The 14,321-nt window shown below is 51.1% G+C and overlaps 1 protein-coding gene across 1 annotated transcript in view; it reads left to right on the top strand.

Moving 5' to 3' along the window:
• Window positions 1-13,231, top strand: part of HSF2BP (heat shock transcription factor 2 binding protein) — a 53,013-nt gene extending 39,782 nt beyond the window's left edge. The window contains exons 6-8 of the mRNA XM_083171437.1: window positions 6,538-6,655; window positions 6,737-6,840; window positions 12,807-13,231. Coding sequence (XP_083027563.1) covers window positions 6,538-6,655; window positions 6,737-6,840; window positions 12,807-13,009 — 425 coding nt within the window. The 3' untranslated portion in view covers window positions 13,010-13,231. The remainder of the gene's footprint in view (window positions 1-6,537; window positions 6,656-6,736; window positions 6,841-12,806) is intronic.
• Window positions 13,232-14,321: the final 1,090 nt, after the last annotated feature.

Here is a 14,321-nt window from a genome sequence, read left to right as displayed (position 1 = left end):
AGCTGACATTCTGTAGTGAGTTCCTCTGGGCTCATAATCCTAAACGGATAATCATCACCATATGGGTCAGAATACTCACTGGGCTCTTCTGGTGCTGTAGGGGATTTGTACTCTGCAGTCTCCCTGACTGCCACACATCCTACAGTCTCCCTGGTGCTAGCAGAGATGTCAGCTCTCTGAGCATCGGTGGTAGTGTCCAGGGCCAGCTCTTCACTCACAACCAAGCTGACACTCACTTGGCTTCCTCTGTCTGCTTCCAAGACAGGGAACTGTGCATGACACGGTCCGGTGAAACTCGCGTCAGCGGTGATTTGGGACCTCTGTCCCTTGTTAGGCTCCCCATGATTGATAACAGAGTCCACATCATGATCCAACACATTATTTACTTCCGCAGACAGTAAAAGTTCAGTACGAAGCCCATCTCCTGCTAACTCAGTAGCCACGGCAGATAAAGTCCCACGTAAAGGTTCGCCATCATGATGCCCTGTATCATCCTCCACTGGTTCACCAACAGCGATCAGCCCCCTGAGCCTCACCAGTTCCAAATGGTACTCACGCTCGGCCTGACGCTCTGCAGCCTCTCTGTCGACAATGGCTTTGCGCTCCGCAGCCTCTCTGTCGACAATGCCTTGGCAGAACTGCACCAGCTGCAAAGCGAATACGGGGTTCACATTCTTCAATTGCCTGCTAGCAGCTAGAAGGTCGCTCTGCAGTGTAGACTTGCTGGGTCCAGCAGAAGTGTTTGACCCTGGCGCGGAATCGTTTGTACTGTCCAGTGCTGACTGAGCCCCTGGGGTAGGATTGTCCATGGACTGGTTTCCTCCAGCAGCTAGAGTCCGATCGGCATCCACTAGTGCCTGAATCATACGTTTTCTACTCTGGCCAGACCAAGGGATATTCCTCTGCACACACACGACCGCCAGGTCATCTCTCCTCATCTGCTGGTAATCAGCCATCCGGAGTCTCACACTTGTCAAATAAAATGATAGGAAAGAAAAACAAGAGAAGGGAGGGAACAGAAATTGCATCCACTGTGTGACTTTTAAAACTATAGTAAAGCTCTGAGTTCTGATTCTGGTGATGTGGGTATTTCTCACAAAATTCTACCCACACTCACTTAAGTTCTTAACCCCTTCATGACAGAGCCAGTTTGTGCCTTCATGACAGAGCCCTTTTTTTCAAATCTGACATGTCTCACTTAAGTGGGGATAACTTTTTTTTGCTTTTACTTATCCCAGTGATTTTGAGACTGTTTTCTCGTGACACATTGTACTTCAAGTTAGTGGTAAATTTTGGTCGATACAGTCTGTGTTTTTTTGTGAAAAATACCAAAATGTCGTGAAAAAATGGAAAATTTTGCAATTTGCAAAATGTCACATTTTCTGCTTGTGAGACAAATAAACATACCACTCAAAATAGTTAATAACTAACAAAGACCACATGTCTACTTTATGTTGCAATCATTATTTCAACCTCCTTTTCATTTTTTTGGACACTAGGAGGCTTCAAATATGAATAGCAAATTCTCAAATTTTCAAGAAAATTTCAAACACTGATTTTTTTAGGGACCAGGTCAGTTATGATGTGACTTTGAGTGACTTGTATGTGAGACACCCCCATAAATGATGCCATTTCAAAAACTGCACCCCTCACAGTATTCAAAACAGCATTTTGGAAGTTTGTTAACCCTTTAGGTGTTTCACAGGAATTAAAAGAAAGTGTAGGTGAAATTTCAAAATTTCATTTTTTTTGCAGATTTGCAATTTTAATACATTTTTCTAAGGAACACAGTAGATTTTACTAGAGAAATGTGACTAAAAATTGATTCCCCCAATTCTTTGGTTTTCATAAATATCCTATATGTGGCCCTAGTGTGCACGGTGACCAAACCACCGGCTTCAAAATAGAAGGAGCACCTACTTGATTTTGGAGCCTCCTTTTTATGAGATTATTTTTTAGGCACCATGTAGGTTTCTAGGCACCATAAGATGCTAAAAGTTAGGAACCCCCCCACAAGTGACCCCATTTTGCAAACTACACCCTTCAGGGAATTCATCTAGGGGTATAGTGTACATTTCAAACCCCCAGGGGTTTCACCAATTGTGGTACAACTGGGCAGTGAAAATGAAAAAAATTAATTTTTCATTTTCACAGCTCAGTTGTATCAAAATTGGTGAAACCCCTGGGGGTTTGAAATGTACACTATACCCCTTGATGAATTCCCTGAAGGGTGTAATTTGCAAAATGGGGTCACTTGTGGGGGGGTTCCACTGTATGGGTGCTTCGGGGGTCATTCAACCAGAATCTGTGCTGCAAAATCCAAATATCACTCCTTCCCTTCTGAGTCCTGCCATGCACCCAACTGGTATTTTTTGGTCACATGTGAGGCATTGCCGTACTCGGGAGAAATTGGGGCACAGATTTTTGGGTGCTTTGTCTCCTTCATTCCTTGTGAAAATGAAAAATTTTGAGCCAGAACTGCATTTTTCTGTAAAAAAATGTAATTTTTTACAGAAAAATGCAGTTCTGGCTCAAAATTTTTCATTTTCACAAGGAATGAAGGAGACAAAGCACCCCAAAATCTGTGCCCCAATTTCTCCCGAGTACGGCAATGCCTCACATGTGACCAAAAAATACCAGTTGGGTGCATGGCAGGACTCAGAAGGGAAGGAGTGATATTTGGTGGTGGAATGAATGGTGGGTGCTATGTCGCATTAGCAAGACCCCCGAAGCACCAATACAGTGGAACCCCCCCACAAGTGACCCCATTTTGGTCACCAGCTTTGGGAGGGGGGCTGGCGCTGCGGCTGGCGGGGGGTGGGAGGGGTGCTGGCGCTGCGGCAGCCGGGTGGGTGGGAGGGAGGGGGGCTGCCGGGTGGGAGGGGGGGGGGGCTGGCGATCGGTGGTGATTGGTGCTGTACTTAACAGCACCGATCACCACCGATCACTGTGTTACCGAGCGGCTTAGCCGCCGGTAACACAGAAAACGCTGCAATTGGCTGTTCACATTTGAACAGCCAATCGCAGCGATCGCCGCGAGGGGGATGTCTGCTGTCAGGGACAGCAGACATCTCCAAACTGTCACCGCGTCTATAGACGCGGTGACAGTTTAAAACCATGACGTATATATACGTCTTCGGTCAGGAAGTACCTCCCGACCATGACGTGTATATATACGTCATATGTCGGGAATATCTTTATATATGTGTGTGTGTGTGTGTGTGTGTGTGTGTGTGTGTGTGTGTGTGTGTGTGTGTGTGTATATATATACACACACACACACACACACACACACACACACACACACACACACACACACACACACACACACACACACATATATATATTCAGTACTAATATTTAATTTTACTATATTTTACTATTTGTGCAGCTTGATGCTGCTGCTGCGGGGGGGAGGGGGGAGGAGGGCAGCGCTGCTGCGCTGAGCTGCCTGCTGCCGGGGGAGCTGCTGCTGCTGCCGGGTGAGTGCCCGGCGGGTGCGAGGGGGGGGCTGCACATCGGTGGTGATCGGTGCTGTACTTGACAGCACCGATCACCACCGATCCCTGTGTTACCGAGCGGCTTAGCCGCCGGTAACACAGGAAACGCTGTGAATGGCTGTCGGGGACAGCAGACATCGTCCCTCTGTCACTGCGTCTCTAGACGCAGTGACAGTTTGAAGTCATGACGTATATATACGTCATGTGTCGGGAAGTACTTCCCGACCATGACGTATATATACGTCAAATGTCGTGAAGGGGTTAAAGAGAAAAATGAATTCTCCATCCCACCGCTGCCACCAAATGTCACGGACCCACCGGTCGCCTGCTCCAATACGTCAATCTGAGCAGCGCCGGCCGTGACTGGGGTTCACTCAGGACACTCGGGTCCTTTCCTTGAGGTACACTGCCACCAGCCAAAACCTGATTTTAGCGCCTGAAACTGTGCAAGGGGCGGCTTGGCTCGCCCCTGACCACACAATACAAGATAACAATGGTAACGTTTTCCAGCCTTTCTCTCCTGAGGCTAATGAGTCTTAGGAACACAGAACCAGAACTGGGAATATGTATTATTTATTCCTAGAAATACTACAGAGCTTTAAACAAAATGGTTACAAGGCATTACAATGATTTTAAAAGTACACACAACGATTAAATGCAATTCCAGAGATAAAATAAAAAGAAAAAAATGACAGAACCTATCTTACACTTAAATACAGATCCTGACGTGGGGGGGTTCTCCACAAGAAATCTCTCGTCGCCTACAGCCTGTTTGCTAGACCCCCAGGTAGTGACACTGACTATAGGGAGAAAGGTCTTAGTTATACCTTGCAGACTCCCTCATCCCTCCCACCCTTGGGATTCCACTCTTTCCATGCTGAAGGAGTGTGGAAGGTCCCTGGCAATGTATCTTCTTCAGTCGGCTGTTTTCAAAGTGATTGATCCTCCTTCCTTGCATAGCAGACCCACTGATAAGAGATGTGAAGGAAGGGGACACTCTCTAACCTCTTCTTCTGGACCATGGTTTATGGGGGGCTCAGATCTTATCTTACATCCTAACTCTGGAGGAGTCCACAGATGTCACACTGAGGGAATACAGGCCTCAAACTCAAACCAGGGTCACCTACAGTTTACATACAAGACATGTCCTGATTCCAATACTCACAGGAGACATAACTATTACACCAATATCAGACATACATTGCTTGAACAGATAATCATAACAGGAGGCATACGTTAATTTGATCGATCACCTGATCTGATCGTTACAGTTCCCGATCCCCTGTGCCATGTACTCTGGCTGTACCTGACAGTTCCCGATCCCCTGTGCCGTGTACTCTGGCTCTACCTGACTGTTCCGATGCCTTGTACTCTGGCTGTACCTGACTGTTCCCGATCCCCTGTGCCGTGTGCTCTGGCTGTACCTGACTGTTCCCGATCCCCTGTGCCGTGTGCTCTGGCTGTACCTGACTGTTCCCGATCCCCTGTGCCGTGTGCTCTGGCTGTACCTGACTGTTCCCGATCCCCTGTGCCGTGTGCTCTGGCTGTACCTGACTGTTCCCGATCCCCTGTGCCTTGTACTCTGGCTGTACCTGATTGTTCTGATGCCTTGTACTCTGGCTGTACCTGACTGTTCCCGATCCCCTGTGCCGTGTACTCTGGCTGTACCTGACTGTTCCCGATCCCCTGTGTCGTGTACTCTGGCTGTACCTGACAGTTCCCGATCCCCTGTGCCGTGTACTCTGGCTGTACCTGACAGTTCCCGATCCCCTGTGCCGTGTACTCTGGCTGTACCTGACAGTTCCCGATCCCCTGTGCCGAGTACTCTGGCTGTACCTGACAGTTCCCGATCCCCTGTGCCATGTACTCTGGCTCTACCTGACTGTTCCGATGCCGTGTACTCTGGCTGTACCTGACTGTTCCCGATCCCCTGTGTCGTGTACTCTGGCTGTACCTGACAGTTCCCGATCCCCTGTGCCGTGTACTCTGGCTGTACCTGACAGTTCCCGATCCCCTGTGCCGTGTACTCTGGCTGTACCTGACAGTTCCCGATCCCCTGTGCCAAATACTCTGGCTGTACCTGACAGTTCCCGATCCCCTGTGCCATGTACTCTGGCTCTACCTGACTGTTCCGATGCCTTGTACTCTGGCTGTACCTGACTGTTCCCGATCCCCTGTGCCGTGTACTCTGGCTGAACCTGACTGTTCCGTGTCCCCTGTGTCTTGTACTCTGGCTGTACCTGACTGTTCCGTGTCCCCCCGTGCCTTGTACTCTGGCTGTACCTGACTGTTCCGTGTCCCCCCGTGCCTTGTACTCTGGCTGTACCTGACTGTTCCGGGTCCCCTGTGTCTTGTACTCTGGCTGTACCTGACTGTTCCGTGTCCCCCCGTGCCTTGTACTCTGGCTGTACCTGACTGTTCCGTGTCCCCCCGTGCCTTGTACTCTGGCTGTACCTGACTGTTCCGGGTCCCCTGTGTCTTGTACTCTGGCTGTACCTGACTGTTCCGTGTCCCCTGTGTCTTGTACTCTGGCTGTACCTGACTGTTCCGTGTCCCCCCGTGCCTTGTACTCTGGCTGTACCTGACTGTTCCGTGTCCCCCCGTGCCTTGTACTCTGGCTTTACCTGACTGTTCCGTGTCCCCTGTGTCTTGTACTCTGGCTGTACCTGACTGTTCCGTGTCCCCCCGTGCCTTGTACTCTGGCTGTACCTGACTGTTCCGTGTCCCCCCGTGCCTTGTACTCTGGCTGTACCTGACTGTTCCGGGTCCCCTGTGTCTTGTACTCTGGCTGTACCTGACTGTTCCGTGTCCCCTGTGTCTTGTACTCTGGCTGTACCTGACTGTTCCGTGTCCCCACGTGCCTTGTACTCTGGCTGTACCTGACTGTTCCGTGTCCCCCCGTGCCTTGTACTCTGGCTGTACCTGACTGTTCCGGGTCCCCTGTGTCTTGTACTCTGGCTGTACCTGACTGTTCCGTGTCCCCCCGTGCCTTGTACTCTGGCTCTACCTGACTGCACCTGTTCTTCTTCCCCCCGAGACATAGCTGCTGTTCCTTCTGGACGTGATTTCCTGATGTCTTCATGTAAGGATTTGATGGAGAAATGGTTCCATGTTCTAGGAAAGATCGCACTGGGGTCCTGCAGCCGCCTGAGGGTGTGAGTGCTCCGATAATACTGGTTTTACACTGTGGTTATTATATGGCATGGACAGTAATATCAGATGTCTCCCATTGGCAGTCTCATACTGATGTCTCTGTACAATGTGTCTATTAATCGGAACGGTCTCTTGTGGCTGAGTCAGAGCCGTGGAATCATCTCCCAGCTGCGGATACTGCTGACGGGTAAGACGCTGATGTGTCAGGGAACAGCCAGGTGCTGCATGCAGAACACGACACATATACACGCTCTGCAGCACATCTATAGCGTGATAAACTCACCAAGTGCGGCTGCATGCAGAACGCAACACGTATACACGCTCTGCAGCACATCTATAGCGTGATAAACTCACTAGGTGTGGCTGCATGCAGAACACGACACGTATACACGCTCTGCAGCACATCTATAGCGTTATAAACTCACCAGGTGCGGCTGCATGCAGAACACGACACGTATACACGCTCTGCAGCACATCTCTGGTGTGATAAACTCACTAGGTGCGGCTGCATGCAGAACACGACACATATACACGCTCTGCAGCACATCTATGACGCGATAAACTCACCAAGTGCGGCTGCATGCAGAACACGACACGTATACACGCTCTGCAGCACATCGATGGTGTGATAAACTCACCAAGTGCGGCTGCATGCAGAACACAACACGTATACACGCTCTGCAGCACATCCATGGCGTAATAAACTCACCAAGTGCGGCTGCATGCAGAACGCAACACGTATACATGCTCTGCAGCACATCTATAGCGTGATAAACTCACTAGGTGCGGCTGCATGCAGAACACGACACATATACACGCTCTGCAGCACATCTATGATGCGATAAACTCACCAAGTGCGGCTGCATGCAGAACGCAACACGTATAAACGCTCTGCAGCACATCTATGGCGTGATAAGCTCACTAGGTGCAGCTGCATGCAGAACACGACACGTATACACGCTCTGCAGCACATCTCTGGTGTGATAAGCTCACTAGGTGCAGCTGCATGCAGAACACGACACGTATACACGCTCTGCAGCACATCTCTGGTGTGATAAGCTCACTAGGTGCAGCAGCATGCAGAACACGACACGTATACATGCTCTGCAGCACATCGATGGCACGATAAACTCACCAAGTGCGGCTGCATGCAGAACACAACACGTATACATGCTCTGCAGCACATCGATGGCACGATAAACTCACCAAGTGCGGCTGCATGCAGAACACAACACGTATACACCTTCTGCAGCACATCTATGGCGCGATAAACTCACTAGGTGCGGCTGCATGCAGAACACGTCACGTATACACTTTCTGCAGCACATCCATGGCGTGATAAACTCACAAGGTGCGGCTGCATGCAGAACACAACACGTATACACCTTCTGCAGCACATCTATGGCGTGATAAACTCACTAGGTGCGGCTGCATGCAGAACACGACACGTATACACGCTCTGCAGCACATCTCTGGCGTGATAAGCTCACTAGGTGCGGCTGCATGCAGAACACGTCACGTATACACTTTCTGCAGCACATCCATGGCGTGATAAACTCACAAGGTGCGGCTGCATGCAGAACACAACACGTATACACCTTCTGCAGCACATCTATGGCGTGATAAACTCACTAGGTGCGGCTGCATGCAGAACACGACACGTATACACGCTCTGCAGCACATCCATGGCGTGATAAACTCACTAGGTGCGGCTGCATGCAGAACACGACACGTATACACGCTCTGCAGCACATCTCTGGCGTGATAAGCTCACTAGGTGCGGCTGCAGGCAGAACACGACACGTATACACGCTCTGCAGCACATCCATGGCGTGATAAACTCACTAGGTGTGGCTGCATGCAGAACACGACACGTATACACGTTCTGCAGCACATCCATGGCGTGATAAACTCACTAGGTGTGGCTGCATGCAGAACACGACACGTATACACGCTCTGCAGCACATCTATGGCGTGATAAGCTCACTAGGTGCGGCTGCATGCAGAACACGACACGTATACACGCTCTGCAGCACATCTCTGGCGTGATAAGCTCACTAGGTGCGGCTGCATGCAGAACACGACACGTATACACGCTCTGCAGCACATCTATGGCGTGATAAGCTCACTAGGTGCGGCTGCAGGCAGAACACGACACGTATACACGCTCTGCAGCACATCTCTGGCGTGATAAACTCACTAGGTGCGGCTGCATGCAGAACACGACACGTATACACCTTCTGCAGCACATCTATGGCGTGATAAACTCACTAGGTGCGGCTGCATGCAGAACACGACACGTATAAACGCTCTGCAGCATATCCATGGCGTGATAAACTCACTAGGTGCGGCTGCATGCAGAACACGACACGTATACACGCTCTGCAGCACATCTCTGGCGTGATAAGCTCACTAGGTGCGGCTGCATGCAGAACACGACACGTATACACCTTCTGCAGCACATCTCTGGCGTGATAAACTCACTAGGTGCGGCTGCAGGCAGAACACGACACGTATACACGCTCTGCAGCACATCCATGGCGTGATAAACTCACAAGGTGCGGCTGCATGCAGAACACGACACGTATACACGCTCTGCAGCACATCTATGGCGTGATAAGCTCACTAGGTGCGGCTGCATGCAGAACACGACACGTATACACGCTCTGCAGCACATCTCTGGCGTGATAAGCTCACTAGGTGCGGCTGCATGCAGAACACGACACGTATACACGCTCTGCAGCACATCCATGGCGTGATAAGCTCACTAGGTGCGGCTGCATGCAGAACACGACACGTATACACGCTCTGCAGCACATCTATGGCGTGATAAGCTCACTAGGTGCGGCTGCATGCAGAACACGACACGTATACACGCTCTGCAGCACATCTCTGGCGTGATAAGCTCACTAGGTGCGGCTGCATGCAGAACACGACACGTATACACGCTCTGCAGCACATCCATGGCGTGATAAGCTCACTAGGTGCGGCTGCATGCAGAACACGACACGTATACACGCTCTGCAGCACATCTATGGCGTGATAAGCTCACTAGGTGCGGCTGCAGGCAGAACATGACACGTATACACGCTCTGCAGCACATCTCTGGTGTGATAAACTCACTAGGTGCGGCTGCATGCAGAACACAACACGTATACACGCTCTGCAGCACATCTCTGGTGTGATAAGCTCACTAGGTGCGGCTGCATGCAGAACACAACACGTGTACACGCTCTGCAGCACATCCATGGCGTGATAAACTCACTAGGTGCGGCTGCATGCAGAACACGACACGTATACACCTTCTGCAGCACATCTCTGGCGTGATAAACTCACTAGGTGCGGCTGCATGCAGAACACGACACGTATACACGCTCTGCAGCACATCTCTGGCGTGATAAACTCACTAGGTGCGGCTGCATGCAGAACACGACACGTATACACCTTCTGCAGCACATCTCTGGCGTGATAAACTCACTAGGTGCGGCTGCATGCAGAACACGACACGTATACACGCTCTGCAGCACATCTATGGCGTGATAAACTCACTAGGTGCGGCTGCATGCAGAACACGACACGTATACACGCTCTGCAGCACATCTATGGCGTGATAAACTCACTAGGTGCGGCTGCATGCAGAACACGACACGTATACACGCTCTGCAGCACATCTATGGCGTGATAAGCTCACTAGGTGCGGCTGCATGCAGAACACGACACGTATACACGCTCTGCAGCACATCTCTGGCGTGATAAGCTCACTAGGTGCGGCTGCATGCAGAACACGACACGTATACACGCTCTGCAGCACATCTATGGCGTGATAAGCTCACTAGGTGCGGCTGCAGGCAGAACACGACACGTATACACGCTCTGCAGCACATCTCTGGCGTGATAAACTCACTAGGTGCGGCTGCATGCAGAACACGACACGTATACACCTTCTGCAGCACATCTATGGCGTGATAAACTCACTAGGTGCGGCTGCATGCAGAACACGACACGTATAAACGCTCTGCAGCATATCCATGGCGTGATAAACTCACTAGGTGCGGCTGCATGCAGAACACGACACGTATACACCTTCTGCAGCACATCTCTGGCGTGATAAACTCACTAGGTGCGGCTGCAGGCAGAACACGACACGTATACACGCTCTGCAGCACATCCATGGCGTGATAAACTCACAAGGTGCGGCTGCATGCAGAACACGACACGTATACACGCTCTGCAGCACATCTATGGCGTGATAAGCTCACTAGGTGCGGCTGCATGCAGAACACGACACGTATACACGCTCTGCAGCACATCTCTGGCGTGATAAGCTCACTAGGTGCGGCTGCATGCAGAACACGACACGTATACACGCTCTGCAGCACATCCATGGCGTGATAAGCTCACTAGGTGCGGCTGCATGCAGAACACGACACGTATACACGCTCTGCAGCACATCTATGGCGTGATAAGCTCACTAGGTGCGGCTGCATGCAGAACACGACACGTATACACGCTCTGCAGCACATCTCTGGCGTGATAAGCTCACTAGGTGCGGCTGCATGCAGAACACGACACGTATACACGCTCTGCAGCACATCCATGGCGTGATAAGCTCACTAGGTGCGGCTGCATGCAGAACACGACACGTATACACGCTCTGCAGCACATCTATGGCGTGATAAGCTCACTAGGTGCGGCTGCAGGCAGAACATGACACGTATACACGCTCTGCAGCACATCTCTGGTGTGATAAACTCACTAGGTGCGGCTGCATGCAGAACACAACACGTATACACGCTCTGCAGCACATCTCTGGTGTGATAAGCTCACTAGGTGCGGCTGCATGCAGAACACAACACGTGTACACGCTCTGCAGCACATCCATGGCGTGATAAACTCACTAGGTGCGGCTGCATGCAGAACACGACACGTATACACCTTCTGCAGCACATCTCTGGCGTGATAAACTCACTAGGTGCGGCTGCATGCAGAACACGACACGTATACACGCTCTGCAGCACATCTCTGGCGTGATAAACTCACTAGGTGCGGCTGCATGCAGAACACGACACGTATACACCTTCTGCAGCACATCTCTGGCGTGATAAACTCACTAGGTGCGGCTGCATGCAGAACACGACACGTATACACGCTCTGCAGCACATCTATGGCGTGATAAACTCACTAGGTGCGGCTGCATGCAGAACACGACACGTATACACGCTCTGCAGCACATCTATGGCGTGATAAACTCACTAGGTGCGGCTGCATGCAGAACACGACACGTATACACGCTCTGCAGCACATCTATGGCGTGATAAACTCACTAGGTGTGGCTGCATGCAGAACACGACACGTATACACGCTCTGCAGCACATCTCTGGCGTGATAAACTCACTAGGTGCGGCTGCATACAGAACACGACACGTATACACGCTCTGCAGCACATCCATGGCGTGATAAACTCACTAGGTGCGGCTGCATGCAGAACACTACACGTATACACGCTCTGCAGCACATCTCTGGCGTGATAAACTCACTAGGTGCGGCTGCATGGAGAACAAGGTATATGTGTGTATGTAAGTATGTGTGCTGCGATGCTAGGCAAGGCCACAGACCTGCATGTGACCCAGAACCAGTGGCGTAACTACTGTAAGGCAGCCCCAGCAGCCGCTTGGGGGAGCAAGCAGCAGTGGGGTCTGTGTGGGCGCCGGCACCCGCTCGACGCACCGACATGCTGCTGCCTGCCGCTGCCCACTGACTGAGCACTGGAGGTGAGTCAGCCACAGTGCGGGTATGGCAGAGATGACAAATCCCCCCACTGATTCAATTGACTGTACACAGAGCCAGTTATTGGCTACTGTGTACAGGATGGGCGGGTGGATGGGCGTGCTAGGGCAGCCTGGGATGTGTCGGAGCCAAGGGAAGCAGCAGTGTATGCTGGTCTCTCTTCCTCTCTCCTGCTTCAGCTTCTCCATTATGCGTGTGACGTCATCACATCACACGCTGGGAAAACACGCTGGAGAGGAGCCGGGGGGGGGGGGGGGGGGGGGGGGGGCGCACCACAAACTTTTTGGCAGGGGGGAGCAAAATTTATAGTTACGCCACTGCCCAGAACCAGCCATAACATCATACTGATTACCGTTTCTATCCTAGATCCCGACCCCGAGGTTTGCCTCCATGCTCTGCGTCTCTTCCAATCTGTGGTTCTAGATGCGGAGGTCCTGCAGCTCTTGTGGACAGAGATCCGGGAGTGTCTGCCACGTGTGAGGGAGCTGTCTCATAGTGACAGGCCAGATCTGCAGAGATCGGCTGGAGAGCTGCTGGAGGAGGTTAGGGGACAAGAAGTGGAAGGCTAGCATGTCACCAGCCACTTGTGTTCTCAGTTATCATGTTGTGTCATCATTTGTGGCGAAACAAGCTGGTGATCTCCTCATCAGTGAAGTCATGTAGTGCATGGTGATGTCATTGTGTCACTGAGCATGTGATGTCCTCAGTTAAAGGTCATTAATAGTGATGTCATGTACAATTTCACTTCCTGTTTGTTGCATTGTACATGTCAATTAAAGGTTTGAAATGTGTGCTGGTCTCATCTCTCACTGTTCCTCAAATTAATATAGTCACGGATAGGTCAATCTGAGCAGCACCGGCCGTGACTGGAGGTTCACTTTGGACACACGGGTCCTCTATATACGGTCACTTCCACCATTGCAAGATTTGAAGCGGCGCTTGCATTCGCAACGATGGCCATCCCTACTAGAAATATGAATTCTTAATACTTCAGAGCTTTAGTTACAAAAATGGTTACAAAGATGATTAAATATATTTTAAAGATATACACACAGTATAATACAGTCTCAAACGAAATAAAAGGAAAAAGAGACAGAAAACCTAACACACTAATACCCCTTTCACACCAGAAATGCAGGGACAAACCCAGGAATTACATTCCCTGGACAAGCAGGGACATTCCCGGGTTGGGACCGTTTCACACCAGAAAAGTCCCTGCATTGGCATCGGGCAGTCGTCGGGATGGCGGCGGAGGTGGGCAGGAGGTGGTAAGAATACTACCCCCAGTTGCTGGTCCTCCGCGCAGGCCAGGGATCCACACAGGTGGCGGCGCAAATGACGGGACAGGCGGCTGATGAAGATGGCGCAGCTCTCCGGAGCCCTCACTGCTGAGAGCTGCGTCATCATCCACCGCCTGTCCCGTCATTTGCGCCTGCCACCTGTGTGGATTCCTGGCCGGACAGCACACCGAGGTCCGGCAACCCGGGTAAGTATACCCTACCCCATTCACACTAGCCAGGTCCCCGGGAACAACCCTGCTACCTAGCAGGGTTGGATTGCCGGCAAATTAGCCCAGTAATTTGTCCCGTGTACCTTTTTCACGGGACAAATTCCCGGGTTGAGTCCTTGTTCCCGGACTCAACCCGGGAATTTAGGCTGGTGTGAAAGGGGTATTACTCCAACAATCTTCAGTAGTTCTGTTGTGAGGGACCTTAACAGAGTTGGAGGTATTATGGTCATTCCCAGCATATAGCTGAAGTCCCCAAGAAATGTACCCAGGTTATTGTGAGAGAAGGAAAGTTCTACCTGCAGATTCCCTCATCCCTCCCACCTTCCAGAGTTCTACCTGCAGATTCCCTCATCCCCCCCACCTTCCAGAGT

This window comes from Crinia signifera, chromosome 2 (assembly GCF_055691185.1).
Source record: "Crinia signifera chromosome 2, ASM5569118v1, whole genome shotgun sequence".
NCBI lineage: Eukaryota > Metazoa > Chordata > Amphibia > Anura > Myobatrachidae > Crinia > Crinia signifera.
The sequence above is the reverse complement of the archived record's forward strand: the minus strand, read 5'-3'. Positions and strand labels throughout refer to the sequence as shown.